Genomic DNA, 16,450 nt, shown 5'->3' on the forward strand with positions numbered 1-16,450 from the left:
AAGCCTACCATCATCACAATCAATTTAAAACATCAAAAACATTGATTTTCCTCACTAAAAACATCAAAAACATTGAACAAATTGAACAAGTTGAACAAATATCAGAATTTGAATTCAAAATATTAAATTAGCATTTACGTCAAACAAATATCAGAAACAAATATCAAAGATAAATAGCAAAATAAAAATGATAAAGAGCTACCGAAAATCCAGATGGGGGTGGGTAAGAATCCATGTAGATCTTTAACTTAAAATTATAAAGAGGGTCTGAAATTAAATTGAACAAACAAATATCAGAATTTGAATTCAAAATATTCAAAATAAAGATAAAACCAACTAAAATTAGGAATAAGACTTAAAATTTAAGTAAAAAACCTGTGAAGAAGATGAAGAAGTCGACTGACACTGTCGTTTGGTGATGAAGATTGATTACTGAAGACGGTGATGAAGGACGAAGATGAAGAACGAAGATGGTGATGAACTGATGAAGGATGGCACTAATGATGATGAAGATTGAAGAAGGGAAGAATCTAAAGGCCCAATACATGAATACAATATGAATTAGGTTTAGAAATAAGAAATCCCAAGTTTCTGCCTGTGAGTGGGAGAAGCACTTAAATTAAAAAAAAAAAAAAAAAGGATACTGGGTATCCGGATTTATAAAAATGGTTTCCGGATCCGACCCGAATATCTGGTTTATAAACCGGGTACCTGGTCCGGAATATCCGGTTTATAAACCGGGTACCCTGTCCAGAATATCCGCTTTTGGCAATTCGGGTTAATTATCCGGTTTTAACAAACGGATACCGGATATTCCAGGTCGGGTTTTGCAAACCGAATTTCTTTGAACACCCCTAGGCGTAGGGATTAGATGGTCTTCAAATAAGGGGTGGGGAAGGGTCGAGTTTCATAGTTGAATGGATGAATGGGGAGAGGGTGGCGACAACAGATGGGATAGGGGAAGGGTGGGGGAGGCTGACAGCTTGACAGTATGGAAGGGAAAGGAGTGGCTGTGGTGGACAGGTTAGGGGGGGGTTGTTTTAAATTTTATTTTAATTTTTAAGTTTTTTTGGCAAAATGACATGCTTTAGTAGGTTGCTAATAGGTCGTGAATATTGGTGGAAAACTCACCTCAAAGTTCGTATTATTCATGATCAATTAATAATTTGTATTATTGTAGGAAAAAAGTTGAAAGATTGTATTATTCAAGGTAATTTTTCCTTAAAACTTTGTTAGTTTGTGCAATTTGAAATATGGTGGTTGTATTTGTAATTTGAAGATCGAAAAACTTGATGAATATTTCGTTTTAAGAGCTTGAATGTTGGAAAATTTTATATAGTTGATCTCTTAATAAGTATAAATTGTAATTGAAAAATGTTTAAATAATTTTATATGAATAAACGAAAATTGCTTAATACTCCCTTCAATATTCACCAATTGTCCCATTTGATTTTTAGACTTTATCGATGCACTAATCAATCTTAAATATCTCTAATTATGCTTAATTAAAAATTACAAAAATTTAATATTAATAAAATTTATATTGAGATGAATCAAATAAGATGTCAGTTGACTATATTTTGGCATTTAAATTAAGAATAAAATACAAATTAAGAGTGAATGATAAATAGTATAAAAAAAAATCAAGTAAGACAATTCCTCTGAATTGGAGAGAATAATTTTTTTAGGAAATTATTTGTGGTGGCCCTAAGTTTTAGGCTTTTTCGTGTGGTGAACAAATATTTTTTTTAATTCGCGTGGTAATAATAAGCTTCTAACATTTTTACTTGGAAGGTAAAAAGGTTTAGGTGTTTGCTGAATTTACGTTATTATTACCGATCATAACGACTTTTTCATAAATCCAAACGTCGCGATCACCTTTATGGAGCACGAGTTTCAAAAATTTGTTTGAAATTAGTATTTAATTTAACAAAAAACTTCATGTTTTGTCTACCACATGGAAAAGTTGAAAGTTTCAGGTTACTAGAAGATTAAAAAAATTATTAGTCTATCCTGTGGAAGAGTCAAAATGAAACATGTTGATTGTAAACCAAGATTATTAGAAGCAAAATTTTACTTGAAATTGACAAAATTGAAATCAGCACACCAAGATTTTGTACAAGAGGGAGTAGGGTCAAATTGGTAAGAATGAATGTGAAATCATGGGATTGTATAATCCTACAAATAAACATAAATATACTAAAATATTTCATTCTTGGATACAATTAGTCATTTGAAAGTTTATTATTGGGATATAAAATTAGAATGACTTTGTTTTTATGGAATAAAAGAGAAAACCATTCAAAATAAGTTTAAATCTCAATATCAAGACTTTTTAATTTTTTGATTATGATTATAATATTTTTAAACAAAAGTATATGTGAACCGTAAAGAAATAAGGAAAAATAATGCATTAAAAAATTAGTACTGAAACAAACTCTACTGAAACGGACAGAGTTGTATTTGAATTGGGCCGAGTGGGGCACCCCAGGGCCTCGTATTTTAGAAATTAGGTAGGTTTAAATTTATATTATAATGTAAAAAAAATAAAAAAAAATATTAGAGAATTAAGAGTAATTGTGAAATATCATTGACATGTAATGTTCAAGATTCATTTAACTAAAGGGATTACAATTTGTAAGAGCCTGGTATTGGTATTTAAGAATCGAGTTATATTGCTCCATCTTAATTTTACTTATATTATTAACACTCCATCTTATACGAGATCGTCTCACGGTGATACAAATTTCAAAACAAGAAGCGCATAAGCTAAAAGTTTGTATTATTAGGCTATATAACGTAAGTATAAGGCATGTCTAACGGTAAGACCGTCTCATACAAGAATTTGTGATTTACGTATTATAATAATGTTGCCACGAAAATATACATCTTGTTGTGAAAAAAGAAAAAAAAAAAGAAAACGAATTCAATAAATAATAAAATCATAATATAATTTAGCTTTTCGTAGATCCAATAAGAAACATTATGAGGATAGTAATGAAATTTTTTTTAGCATAAGGGCCCTATTTCTAATCTCGCCTCTAGGCCACCGAAAGTTCAGAAACAGACCTAAGAACGGATCGTAGGAATATAAAATCATGTTATAATGCTAATGGTCAAAATTTTATTCCAATTAAAATTGTAAGATTCTATCGTCATTGCAATTCTACCATGATCCAAATTGCTCGTATGTTTTTGAAAATTTTAGATCAAAATCCGCGTCAAATAAGCTTCTCTTTGCAAAAGTAATGTCCTCTAAGCTTGATAGTTATACTTTGTTTTTTATGTCGCATACAATAATCAGAAAATTAGTTCCTTACTCTTTCAAGTAGACTCAACTTGCTTCATAGTTGACACTCCACATTTCTAGAAATGCTAGGCTGATTCTGAGAGCTGAGAACTATTATTGTGTGAATCATTTGTTGTACTTTGTGTTGGTCGACGGCCCTTGTCTGGTCCACCGATTACTCCCCAAGCCTCAAATTGTCTTTGTCGAGCCCGTGCTCTTTCTTTTTCTTCCTCAGATTTTTTTGAGAAACAATAAGGACAACAAACCCCACACTCGTATTCAGCAGACTCCATGTCAGCATCACTTATCGGCTGCTTACAGCCGTAACACAATTTGTAAGTTCCCTGAGCTAACCCATGATCGACAGAGACCCGCTTGTCGAATACAAAACATTCTCCCTCCCAAAGACTTTTAGATTTGGGAACTTCCTCTAAATACTTTAAAATGCCCCCTTTCAAATGATAGACCTGTTAAATTATCAAATAGTTTAATGACAAGAACAAAGAAACCAAGAAATGACATTGATAAAATTTGCTTATTCAAGTATTTGGCTAAACCACCTATGTTTTTCACTAATGCATTGCCCAAATAAAGCTTCAAATTAAGTTTCTAACGCAAAGACGAGCATGAAAGTTTCATGAAAAAGTCATTACCTCTTTAAAGCCTTTGCTTAAGAGATAGCTCGAAGCTTTCTCACACCGTATTCCACCAGTGCAGTACATGGCAACCCGAGGTGGTGATTTACATGCTTCTGGATCCTCCTCACTTCCGCTTCTTTTGTTTTCCTGAACCTCCTGGGATGGCAGGCTGTCTGAACCTGCCAGTTCCAAACTATTTTCTACCCAAGAAGGGAACTCCCTGAATGCAGTTGTACGCGGATCAACAGCTCCTTTGAATTTTCCAATTCTAATTTCATAGGTATTGCGCACGTCTATTACCACCTAAGATGAAAATAAAAACTTGATGCAAGTCTGACATGCTAACATAACATTATTTAAACCTCGATTAAGGAAAATTAAAATAGAGCAAACTATTTATTATTTAATGCACAATCTAGCCTAAAAAGGGTACTATTTATTATTTATAGCACAATCTAGCCTAAAAAGGGTAAGATATCCATGGAAACTCTTACAACCCTTTGGTAAGTGGTAATAAACAATGGTAATTGGAATGAAAAACTAGTGTAACTTTGGTTGAAAAATCTCTTGATTACCTTGATGATCATGCTTGTCTAACTTCAATCATCTTATTTCTTCATAAAATTCATTCTAATGCATTACCATTAGGAGAGGTGCTATTAGGTGGTAATGGAAATTTGTAAACAAAAAAAACTTTTTTGCGATCAGAGTTTCATTACCATGGAAATGATATGGAACTTTTGATGAGATTTTACACTAAACATTATTCCCATTACTACCACTTAATACCACTAACCAAACGGACTGTTAAGGTAATATTTGTCTAATAAAAGCTTCCACAAAGTTCCTATCCCACCTCTCTAAATAAGTACACTCGATAAGACGCTTCCTCATCTGAAACCTATTAAGAGTCCTAATATTTAGCAGGTTAAAAATGGAATGCCTGCAGTAAATCCTAATCATAAACATTAACCATTCTGAAGGCAGATGCAGAGCACCATTTTCATTATTCCAAAATGTATTAATAGGAAAAGAGAACTTCATATCCACATAATTATAATAAAGACCGATAGTATATCATCCACATACATGAAAAACTAGAACTTGCTCGTACAACTTTCTTACCGTGTTTGGGTCACTGATCAATATATTCCACTCTTCAGGACTTACGTAAGTTCCAACTTTCTCAGTAGGAGAAACGTTAGGCATTCCAAGAGAGACTATCTGTTAATATATGAAATTATATGTAAAACAACAAAATATAGTAACAAATAACAATTTCGTGATGAACAATTCACTTCATAAGAATCCAGAATTACTGATTACCTCGTTCTTGAGCTTGACCCTAACATGATCCCAACGGAAGGGTGCATCTTCTCCAGCTCCAACAGGAGATTTGCTGGTATGTCCATGGTGTATCTCTTCATCTTCCGGATTTACAGGAGACTCTATCTGCCTTAAACCCTTCAGACGATCATCAGATTGAATAAATTCCAGGACACGCTCCACTGCTTCACGGGTACCACATATGCTCCCATTTATTCCTTCGGGTGCAAGAATAATACCACCTGAAACACGCTGAACAGTATCAGACGGGTGAGACAGAATAGTGTGAAACTTCTTACACTAAAATGAAAAGATACAATTAAGGAAGGCACTTCAACATCTACTAATAAAGAGAAATTAACAATCATAGCATAAAAAAACTTTCCGTGACTATTAAGTGATACACTAGATTTATATGAGCCATGCCGCCTATCAAGTTTCTATCTTGGACGAAATGAAAGTCGTCATTTAATGTAAATATAACAAAAACAGACAAGGTGGCAGATGGTCAATTCAAGTAAGCCTCTAAAAGAAATCAGATAAAAACTAAATCCATATTTAGCACCTAAAGTAAATGAAGGTCTGGGGAAAGGTAAACCAAACAAGAAAATCAATTAATGAAATATAACAAAAACAGGCAAGATGGAAATGGTCTATTCAAGCAAGCCTATGAAAAAAATCAGATAAAAATTAAATCAGATAAATTCTTCATATTGGGACTTACTTGGACCAATTCGTAAATATCTAAATGTGTATGAACTTAGTAATTTGTTATAAATTATGACTGAAACTTGTTAGTCATCAACAAACGTACTATCTCCCCGGCTCCCCATCAGTCACTTAGCAACAATTGCTGTCCTAGTGAAAATCAAGTTTAGCAAATTGAGTTGGGTGGGGGCCTGGGGGGAGTATTGTTTTTAAGATCAAATTTGTCAGAAGGAAAGGTCAAGCAAGTACAAGCCTAAACATGAGATTGATACCAAGGGAATCACACATGGCAATAGATTAAAGTACATCATTTTGACACACTACAAAGGTATGCTAAATATTTGACAAAGTAAACACAAAATAAACTCTGACTATGACATATGGAGAGCAGGAACCTTGATTTTGATAAACATAAATTAGTCTAAACTCTAAAGTCATTTATAATCCTACATGACTCACCACCAATAAGAGTTTAAGTGTATGTACTCAAAGTGGAAAAACAAGGCTTCAAATATTTCGGACCAATATTAGTTGCATTGTAAAGCTGTTAAAAAAACTGCATTTTTTATACATCACGAAGCGATATGTTATGGTTTAGGATGCTATTTGGCTGTACGACAACCATATCATCTCAGTTACCGCATTATTGTTTCCATTACCGCATCATCGTTTCTAAAACTGCAACTGTGGCCGTTACCGCTTTTTTGCACTATGCTTCTACTTGAGCATTAGGCTCATACCACAAAAAAATTGTCAAGGTAAATTTTAGTATTTTATACGATAAAAATCATAAATAATTTTAAAAAGCAAATGACCAGTGTGCGTGAAAGGATAGAGTTGGGGCTGAGAAACTAAAGTGTATGGGAAACTAATTAGCTATGAACAACTTTTTCTCTCTGCAATGTTTTCTCTAGTTTTTCTCTAAAACATAGGTTTGTGGTTGGCAACGGAAAGAAAGAACGGAGGAAAAAAGTGGAGGAATAACAAAGCTAAGAGGGAATTCTTCTCCGTCACAGACGCAACGCAGAAGGTGGTTGCCGAGCTACAACTGCTTTGAATGTTGATTGATGATATAGACCACATGTTAGATCTATAAGCTAAAGGGGTCCCAAAAGAAATTGATGCAACACCACATTTCCGTCATGAGATGTAATTCTCATGTGTTTGCTATTGAGTAATAAGTGAAACAAACATGTTCATGCTATGTATATCCTATACATACATAATTATTATGGTCTACATGATTTATTTGTTTTATCCACTAAATCAAGGAATTTTGAAAGATTAAACGGATTCAATGAAATAGCTAGGTTATTTGGCGGAAAAAAAGTTTTCTTTGAAGCCATATAAAATATTTAAAGACCTTCCATAAAATGGTTCAGTCTAGTGGTTATTCATTTTTGATAACTGATATTCCTTATGTACAAACGCATGTTTATGTTGATAATACATCATTATGATTATTTACTTTTCTAGCCCATAAATCCTCCTTTTTCATAATGTTTATTAGGGCTCCCTAATTTTTATCTCGCCCCCGGCTACTTAATTCTAAAAAACCGAGCATGTCGAGCACCTAATGTGATCTTAAAGCTTCTTCCAAAAGCGATTTCCAAAACGTGAGTTTAGCTTTAGCATTAGGGTTTGATAGTGTTATTAGATTCACTCATCTTGATTCTTGAGGGCCCTAAAAACAACCTGGTCATGATAATTCGAGAAGTGATGAAGAAACATAAGCCATCAAAGTTGCAAAGATAACCATGGCCAATCTCAAGGTAGATGAAGGATTTCTCACATTAAACAACCAAATGAAGTTTCTTTAAAAGAAAAAGGGTCAGAGGCATTCAAACTTTCACTCTAATAAGTTGAGAAATCACTCACTTAACACTTACTATCAAGCTCTTAGATCTTGAGCCAATAAAACACAACTAACTAACAACACATAGTTTGTTAAATAACATACTAACTGGAGATCCCTCAAAAAAATTATCCTCTTTCACGCACTATTAACAAATTGAAGAAAATTTATCCGAAGCTACTCAAAAGTTCCTATCCAATTGACCAACTATTCCGCCGCAATCAAAGTATCAAAAAAAATTGTTTTGTTAATTTTGAGAACTGTAGAATGAACAGTATACGGTCACAAAAATTTTAAGTAACCTGGATGAACAGTGCTGCCAGATATAGACAGAAATTTTAATGAGAGAAATCCATATAGATACTGGGATTTTGAAATAGTATACCCTTTTCCTATTCTTTAGTAGTTAGTGGAAAATAAAAATTTGCATTTAAAGTCTACAAAAGAGCTATAAACGAAAATTGTCTATTTCAACACCATTCATGTTTGCGACAGCCTATAGTGGTTATTTGAAGCAATCCTTCTTCCTTTTTTATGCTCATATCTTCCTTTTGCCCTTATATTTTCTGGCAACCAATTTCCTTATAACAAGATCAGCAGATCACCAATTTACAAGGTAGAAAGTCCCAAGATTTTAATAAAATAAGTAAAAAGTTAGCCAAGTTCAAAGTGGTGTACAAAATAATTAATGCAATTATGTTAATTCAGTTTCACCACCATATTTGTTTATCAATTTGCAAATTTCAATATATACAATATCTTTTTATCTTTCAACTTTTTTTGTGAATTTGACAAGCCAACATGACACAACCCAAAAAACTATATCATTAAAATGAAAAGTTTATATCAAAATGAAGGCAACGACCAAACATCATGGTTTCCACCCATTTCCTCTGTAATAGCTACTTTGTGAATAAAAACAAAATCAACATACATTCACAAAAAATGTTCCATAAAATTTTATACTCCTCCTATCCTTATTTAAATAATCCACTTCCTTTTTTCCATTCTCACATATGCATTTCTTTTATGAAATAATATACTTTATGAGAAAGTGAGAGAAATACGTCGATGAGATGAAAAAATAAGTTAAATGTATTGATGAATTTAAAAAAGAAAAAAAAGTGTAGGTAACAAGCAATATTAAATTATAGCAAAACACATGAGATGGACCAAAAAATAATATGGTGCAAATCCCATGGGACCGAGGGAGTACAATACAGTAGTGATGTGGTGGTACGAAAATTATTATGCACTATTGTCCATCTTAATGAACCTTGCAAACAATTTCCATCCCAACTTTGTGTTCTAAAATATTAGCGTTTAAAATGAAACATTTCACTAAGACAGTTGTTGCTTCTTATCTTTGATTGCACAATCACGTGTACAGCAAAAACAAGACAACTTCTCCAACTATAGGTCATTTAATTACAACATATATTCAAAATCTTTATTCCAATTCAAAGTCCTTAAATTACAAAATCACAAACAATTGGCTTAAATCAGACTGGTTAATCATTTTTGTCGCCCATTATTCAAATTAACGATTTTATTTAAAAACTTGATAAAAGTTTGAGATTTAGATGAACACAATGCTCATCCATTCATCTGCATGTAAGCATTAAGATACCTTGAATCTCTCATCCAATACAATAGTAGAGCTCATGGTTAAAACCAATAATTCAACACAACAATGCATACTTTTTAACTCTACAAACTAGTGCTGCTAAGCAGATTACTGGTCCCAAACTTAGATAAAGGAGAAAAAAGTTGGTTGGTAACATCTAATGTAAAATCTCATGACAAAGTATATCCTTAGCTAGTGAGTGTTAGTTTGGCCTTCATTAACTGTTGCAAGCCTGATCAAGGAAGGAATTGCTGCATGGCAGTGGCAACCATCATAAAACAATCCCACATCCTTTTATTTAATGAATGACATAGCTTATCCCATTTGGAGATGATGGCTCAGCATAAGAAGACAATTCATACTAGTTGCTGGAAAGTGAGAATAGAGCATACTTGCACAAAATACTATGTGTGACACAATACAACCATGAATTTGCTTTCAAAATAAAACCTAAATATAATACTCCAGTTCCCAACTCATGCATTGCAAGGCAATGAACTACTCCTAGTTTATAGAAAATTCCATTAACCCAATATCATTAAGCGGCTCCCATCTAAAGGAGGTTTGGGGATCTGATGTAAGCAACATTACCCTTATTAGATATAACATTGAGGTTACATGCAATTAATATAATAGAATATTGTGCATATCTTGTAAATCTTTATATTTTGGTAATTATTTTATAATTAACAAGTTTCTTTACTCTCCAAGATTACCCTTGTAGCTAGTTTTCTTACTCTCCAAGATTACTCTTATATTTATTCTCTTATTTTGAAATTAAACGGCAAACCAATCATTAAACTAATTCTATCATGGTATCAAGAGCTTAGGTTCTTTTTCCTCCCTTCAATCCTTTTTATTTTCTTCCTTGCTCCCCAAGACAATCATTCCCCATCCTTACCGCCCCCCAGCTTCTTCCACGGCTTCTCCTAAAATTCATCCCACCACCAACTCCTCTCCGTTGTATCCTTGAGCCTTGTCCAGCCCATAATTTCTTTACTGGGTCATCTTTCTCGCCAGACTACTTTCCGACGAATATTAATCAGGCTATGCATACTCTCTCTTTATCCTCTCCAGATGAACATTTCTACATGGATACCGGTGCTACTTCCCATATGACTCACTCTCAAATTAATTTTCTTAAGTATTTTCCATTGAAGCATCATCATAATAATCACATAATTGTTGGTAATGATAATATAATTTCGGTTCAAGGTCACGGTGATTTACCCATTTCTCCCTCTAATCCTTCCCTTACTCTGAAAAATGTCTTACATGCCCCTAAACTCATTAAAAATCTTATCTCTGTTCATAAGTTTACTCGTGATCATAAAGTTTCAGTTGAATTTGATCCTTTTGGTTTTTCTGTGAAAGAATTGGGCACCGGGAATATCCTCTTACGGTCTAATAGCACTGGTAATCTTTATACTTTCCATTCGACACATGAAGCTATCATCCCGTCCTCTCCACATTCAGCCAATCTATCTTCTAGTATTTGGCATTCCCGTTTAGGTCACCCGAGAAATGACATTTTGCATTCCTTATATTCTTCTAATTCTATCCAATTTAATAAAACTCCATCTTTTGTGTGTCATTCTTGTCCTTTGGGTAAACATGTTAGATTACCTTTTGTTTAATTCTCAATATTATTCATAGTGATGTATGGTCTTCTCTCGTTTCAAGCCCTTCAGGATATAAATACTATGTCCTCTTTCTTGATCATTATACAAATTTTTTATGGACTTTTCCGTTATTTCGCAAGTCTCAAGTTATGATATTTTTGTGCAATTTAAAACCTTTGTCATTTCTCAATTTGAGCTAAATATCAAATCTTTTCAATGTGATCATGGGGTGAATTTGATAATAAAAATTTTCACCATTTTTGCGCTACTCGAGGTAACTCTCTTCGTTTCTCTTGCCCCCAAACTTCATCCCAAAATGGAAAATCCAAAAGAAAAATTTGCACAATAAATAATATCATTCGTACAATATTGTGTCATGCATCCCTTCCTTCTTATTTTTGGCCTTACGCCTTGAATACCGCTACTTATCTCTTAAACATTCTCCCCTCCAAGTTACTTGGTCAATTAACTCCTACTCACTTTCTTTACCAAAATCTCCCACCTATACGCATCTTCGGGTTTTTGGGTATTTTTGTTTTCCTCTGAATTCTTCCATAAAAATTCATAAATTACAACCTCGCTCATCTCCATGTGTCTTTTTGGTATATCCATCTTCGCATCGTGGTTACAAGTGATATGATCTCTCCTCTCATAAGATTATTCTCTCCCGCCATGTCCTTTTTGACGAAGCCTCATTTCCTATTTCTCGGTCTTCACTATCCTCTCCTAGAGAATATGATTTTTTAGATGATCCCAATCCTTATTTTTTCCTCCATCAATTTCAGCGCAACAGCAGCAACCCATCTCCTAACCCCCTACCCTTATCTACTGGGCCTCATCTCCCTAGTGTCCCAACAACAGTTTCCCAAAATACAAACCCTCCCCCACCAACTCAGAACACTGGGCCTAGCCCAGTTACCCACCCTCCAGCTCCGATTTCCTTTGCTCATGGGCCTGCCTCACACAACCCATCACAGATCCCATCCTCTAGTCCACTTTCTTCCATGAATCGCCCATCATCACCAAATCCTCCTTCTCCGCCCGGAATGACTACGCGTAGTAAGCATGGCATTTTCAAACCCAATCCCAAATACACTTCTCACGGCCTTTCCGTCTCCTTCTCTCCTATTCCCAAAAAAATTCTATTCATGCCCTCTGTGACCCTAACTGGAAACAAGCTATGAAGGATGAATTTGATGCTTTAATTGAGAATAATACTTGGGATCTTATGCCGCCGCCTCCAAATGTTAATGTTATTCGTTCCTTGTGGATTTTCCGAGTGAAAACTATGTTCGATGGTTCTTTTGAGCGCTATAAGGCACATCTTGTTGGTGATGGCAAATCTCGAAGAGATGGCATTGACTGTGATGAGACTTTTAGCCTTGTGGTCAAACCTGCTTCTATTCGCATTGTTTTGAGTATTGCTCTGTCTAAATCTTGGTCCATTCATCAATTGGATGTTAAAAATACTTTCCTCCATGGTCACTTGAATGAAACTGTGTACATGCATCAACCTTTGGGTTTCCGTAATCCCACTCGACCCGATCATGTGTGTCTTCTCCGAAAGTCTCTTTATGGTCTAAAGCAGGCCCCTCGAGCTTGGTATCAACGATTTGCTGATTTTGTGACTACCATTGGTTTTCATAATAGCATTTCTGATAACTCTTTGTTTGTTCATTATCATGTGTCCAATATTGCTTATCTTCTTTTGTATGTGGATGATATTATACTCACTGCTTCTTCTGATCTTCTCCGTCAGTCTATCATGTCTAAATTAAGTTCGGAATTCGCTATGAAGGACTTGGGTCCTCTTAGTTACTTCTTGGGTATTGCTGTTTCTCGTACTCCTGCAGGTGTATTTCTCTCTCAAACCAAATATGCTGTTGAAATTTTGGATAAAGCTGGCATGTCTCAATGCAAACTTGCTCCTATTCCTATTACTACATCCAGCAAACTTTGTGCTAATGCTGGGTCTCCATATGATAATCCTACCTTGTATCGCAGCTATGCTGGGGCCTTATAGAACCTTACTTTCACCCATCCGGATATTTCTTATGCCATTCAACAAGTGTGGTTATTTATGCATGATCCTCGAGTTGAACATGTGGCTGCTCTTCATGGAAATTCTTCGGTACATTCAAGGGACTCTAGACCGTGGACTACAGCTATATAATCCCTGTTCTTCTCTCTTATCCTATACTGATGCTGATTGGGGTGGTTGTCCTGACACCCGTTGTTCCACTTTCGGTTACTGTGTTTTTCTCAGTGACAATTTGATCTCTTGGTCTGCTAAGCGCCAACCTATGGTCTCTAAATCTCGTATCGAAGCTGAGTATCGTGGTGTTGCTAATGTTGTTTCTAAAACTTGTTGGGTTCGTAACTTGCTTCTTGAGCTTCATTGTCCTATTTCCACGGCCACTCTTGTTTTTTGTGACAATGTTAGTACTGTTTATTTGTCAGGCAACCCTGTTCATCATCAATGCACTAAGCATATCGAAATGGACATTCATTTTGTACGTGAAAAGGTTCAGCGTGATGATGTTCGGGTTCTTCATATTCCATCTCGATATCAAATTGCCGATATCTTTACCAAGGGTCTGCCTCAAGTTCTTTTTGATAATTTTTGATCCAGTCTCAGCGTTCGCAAACCTCCCGATTCGACTGCGGGGGTGTAATAGAATAGAATATTGTGCATATCTTGTAAATCTTTATATTTTGGTAATTATTTTGTAATTAGCTAGTTTCCTTACTCTCCAAAATTACCCTTGTAGGTAGTTTTTTTAATCTCCAAGATTACTCTTGTATTTATTCTCTTATTTTGAAATGAAATGGCAAACCAATCATTCTACCAATTCCATCAGCAATTGCTTTTTAGCAAATATCATTTAAACTTTCACATAGATATGGGACATGATTTATTTATCGTTTGCCCAAATAATCAATCGAAATACACTAAAACAATATCAACATTTTGCTCCAATTTGCTATTACAAACTAATTTATTATACTGAAATCAAATCAACAGGACACTAAAATAGTGAAATTAGTGACATACAATTATAAAAAAAATAATAAAAAAAAAAGAGGATTTTAAGAACTAAAATTACCAATTCCTGGCAAAGAAGCTTGATAGGGTTACGAAAATCGGCATGGTCAGGTAAATCAGCGAACTTGTAAAAGGAGACAACAACGAGTTGGGAGGCGGGTTCAGCCGAGTTACAATCAGCGAATTCCGAGTTAAGGGAATAAGCAGTAGAAAAGAATGTGGATGTTGCGGCAGAGGGGAGATAGACGAAAGGAGAGGGATTTTGGGAGAAATGTGAAGTGGGTTTCATGGCGGCCAGTTGCAGTTGTAGAGTAGAAGGATTGGAAGAAGAAAAAATGGAAGATTTGGGATTTGAATAAGAAAAAATTGGGGTTGATAGAAATGAGTATTTAAGAGGATTCAAAGGCAGCAAAGCTGCTGCTGCTATTGTTGCTGTTCGAGTGGATTGCATTTGCATTGATGAATTCAACATTCTACATTCTAACGCCATATAATTTTATTTTTTTTTCGTTCTCCTCTTTCTATATACTCAAATGCTGCAATTTCGGACTATGGATTGGGGATTATGATTTGTTTTTGAAAAATTATCATGAACGATTTAATTTTTTTTAAACTTTTTTATGATAATTTTACCTTTTAAGTTAATCTTTAACAATCCAAATTTAAGGGCGTCTTTGTTTTGAGTACACTCAATAGATAGTGCTCATTTGATACAGGTTTTTATCAAATTTTCTAACATATTTATATAAGTTAAGAAATTAAAATTTTAAGAAATAAATCGTACATTATGGTTATATTTCGTTTCACTCTCAACAGTTGTATTTATTATGTACATTATATCATATTTCGCATTGTGCGCAATATAATTATATTTATACTTTTATTTTTTTTATTTTGAATAAAAGAGCAAATGGTTCGTTTTCTGAGTATAACACAAAATTATGAATTTTTTAAATAAAAAATAACATACCAATTTTTGCTAACAAAAATAACTATTACATCACTTTATAGAAGTATTAAATATTTATTACTATTAATAACACACTTTAAAATCCAATATAAATACATAGAAATATGCAAAAATATTTTATTAGTCTAAACGATAAAGATAATTTTTTATCATAAAAAATATAAGTGACTTATATAAAGATAGTCACAACCTAAATTATATTAGAATTAAGCATTGCATTTAAGTAACCAAGAGTATAAATAACAAAAACAAATCCTAACATAAGTATATTATACTCCCTCCGAACCAATTTAGTTGTCCCATTTCCTTATTTGGCAAAGTCTTTTTAGTTGTCCCATTTCTATTTTTGTTAATCTTTTTTTACCTAAATATCCTTAGTTCACACAAGTAATTACGAATATACCCCCATATACCTTACTTACCCAACTACCCTTCACTACTTACCCTTTTTAATGGACCCCATACCATCCTTAATAACCGTGCCCAAGCAAATGGGACATCTAAATTGGTTCGGAGGGAGTATATAGTTTTCTAATATTCATTTAATAAGTAAAATTCAAATATCCCATACACTAAATAATACTTCCTCCGTTCCATAATACTTACTACATATTCCATTTTTGGCAATTTCATATTACTTGCTACATTTCTATTTTTGGTAATAAAACAATCATTTAAAATTCTACCTACCCCTACTTTTATCCTACTCTATACCTCTCTAACTTTTTACCTACCATTATTTAATCTTTATTTATTTCCAATTAAAATTAATTTTCCCTCCATATTTATTATTCTCATTAAAAACTCAACTAATCTCCCATAACCCACCATCCCAATTAATTATTTCCTCTATTTAAATACACTATCTTAATTACTTATTTCTCCCATTTAAACCAACCTTCCCAACTTCTTAATATTAATGGTGGGATTAATATCAGCCGTTCGATTTTGTTTGCCCAAGATCTGACCCTTGATTTTTCTTTATATAAATTGACGGCATTGTGCTTTCCTAACCCTAATCACATTTGTCTTCCTTTGCCGTTTCCCCCTCTCTTTCTCTCTCATTCTCTCTGGAAACTTCTAACCCTAAACATCTTTGGCTTTGTTTGTGATTTCAATTCTTTGGCTTCGTTTCTGATTTCATTTCTTTGGTTTTCTTTCACTATTTCTGGCGAAAGGGTGGATTAGATCTGGTTTTATTTCTGATCTTTGGTTTTGTAACTCTTAAAGCTTTACATCTGGGTTTTCCGAAAATTCTCTAGTTCTTCTGGTATATTTTTTATACACTTTGCTTTAATCGTCATCTAGTATGCTTTGATCCTAAAATCATGATTCTCTTGCATGTTCTTCGTATTTTGATTTTTTTAAA

At 33.9% G+C, this 16,450-nt stretch overlaps 1 protein-coding gene across 1 annotated transcript; it reads right to left on the reverse strand.

Annotated features, from left to right (window-relative positions):
- Positions 1-3,083: 3,083 nt before the first annotated feature.
- Positions 3,084-14,693, reverse strand: LOC130800696 (rhodanese-like domain-containing protein 7). The gene is made up of 5 exons (XM_057664291.1): positions 14,173-14,693; positions 5,254-5,505; positions 5,053-5,151; positions 3,943-4,230; positions 3,084-3,756 (listed from the first exon to the last, which is right to left on the reverse strand). Exons 1-5 carry the CDS (start codon positions 14,599-14,601, stop codon positions 3,376-3,378), a joined length of 1,449 nt encoding a protein of 482 aa, XP_057520274.1. The 5' UTR covers positions 14,602-14,693; the 3' UTR covers positions 3,084-3,375.
- Positions 14,694-16,450: the final 1,757 nt, after the last annotated feature.

The sequence above is a fragment of the Amaranthus tricolor genome, chromosome 15 (genome assembly GCF_026212465.1).
Source record: "Amaranthus tricolor cultivar Red isolate AtriRed21 chromosome 15, ASM2621246v1, whole genome shotgun sequence".
In the NCBI taxonomy this organism is placed as follows: domain Eukaryota; kingdom Viridiplantae; phylum Streptophyta; class Magnoliopsida; order Caryophyllales; family Amaranthaceae; genus Amaranthus; species Amaranthus tricolor.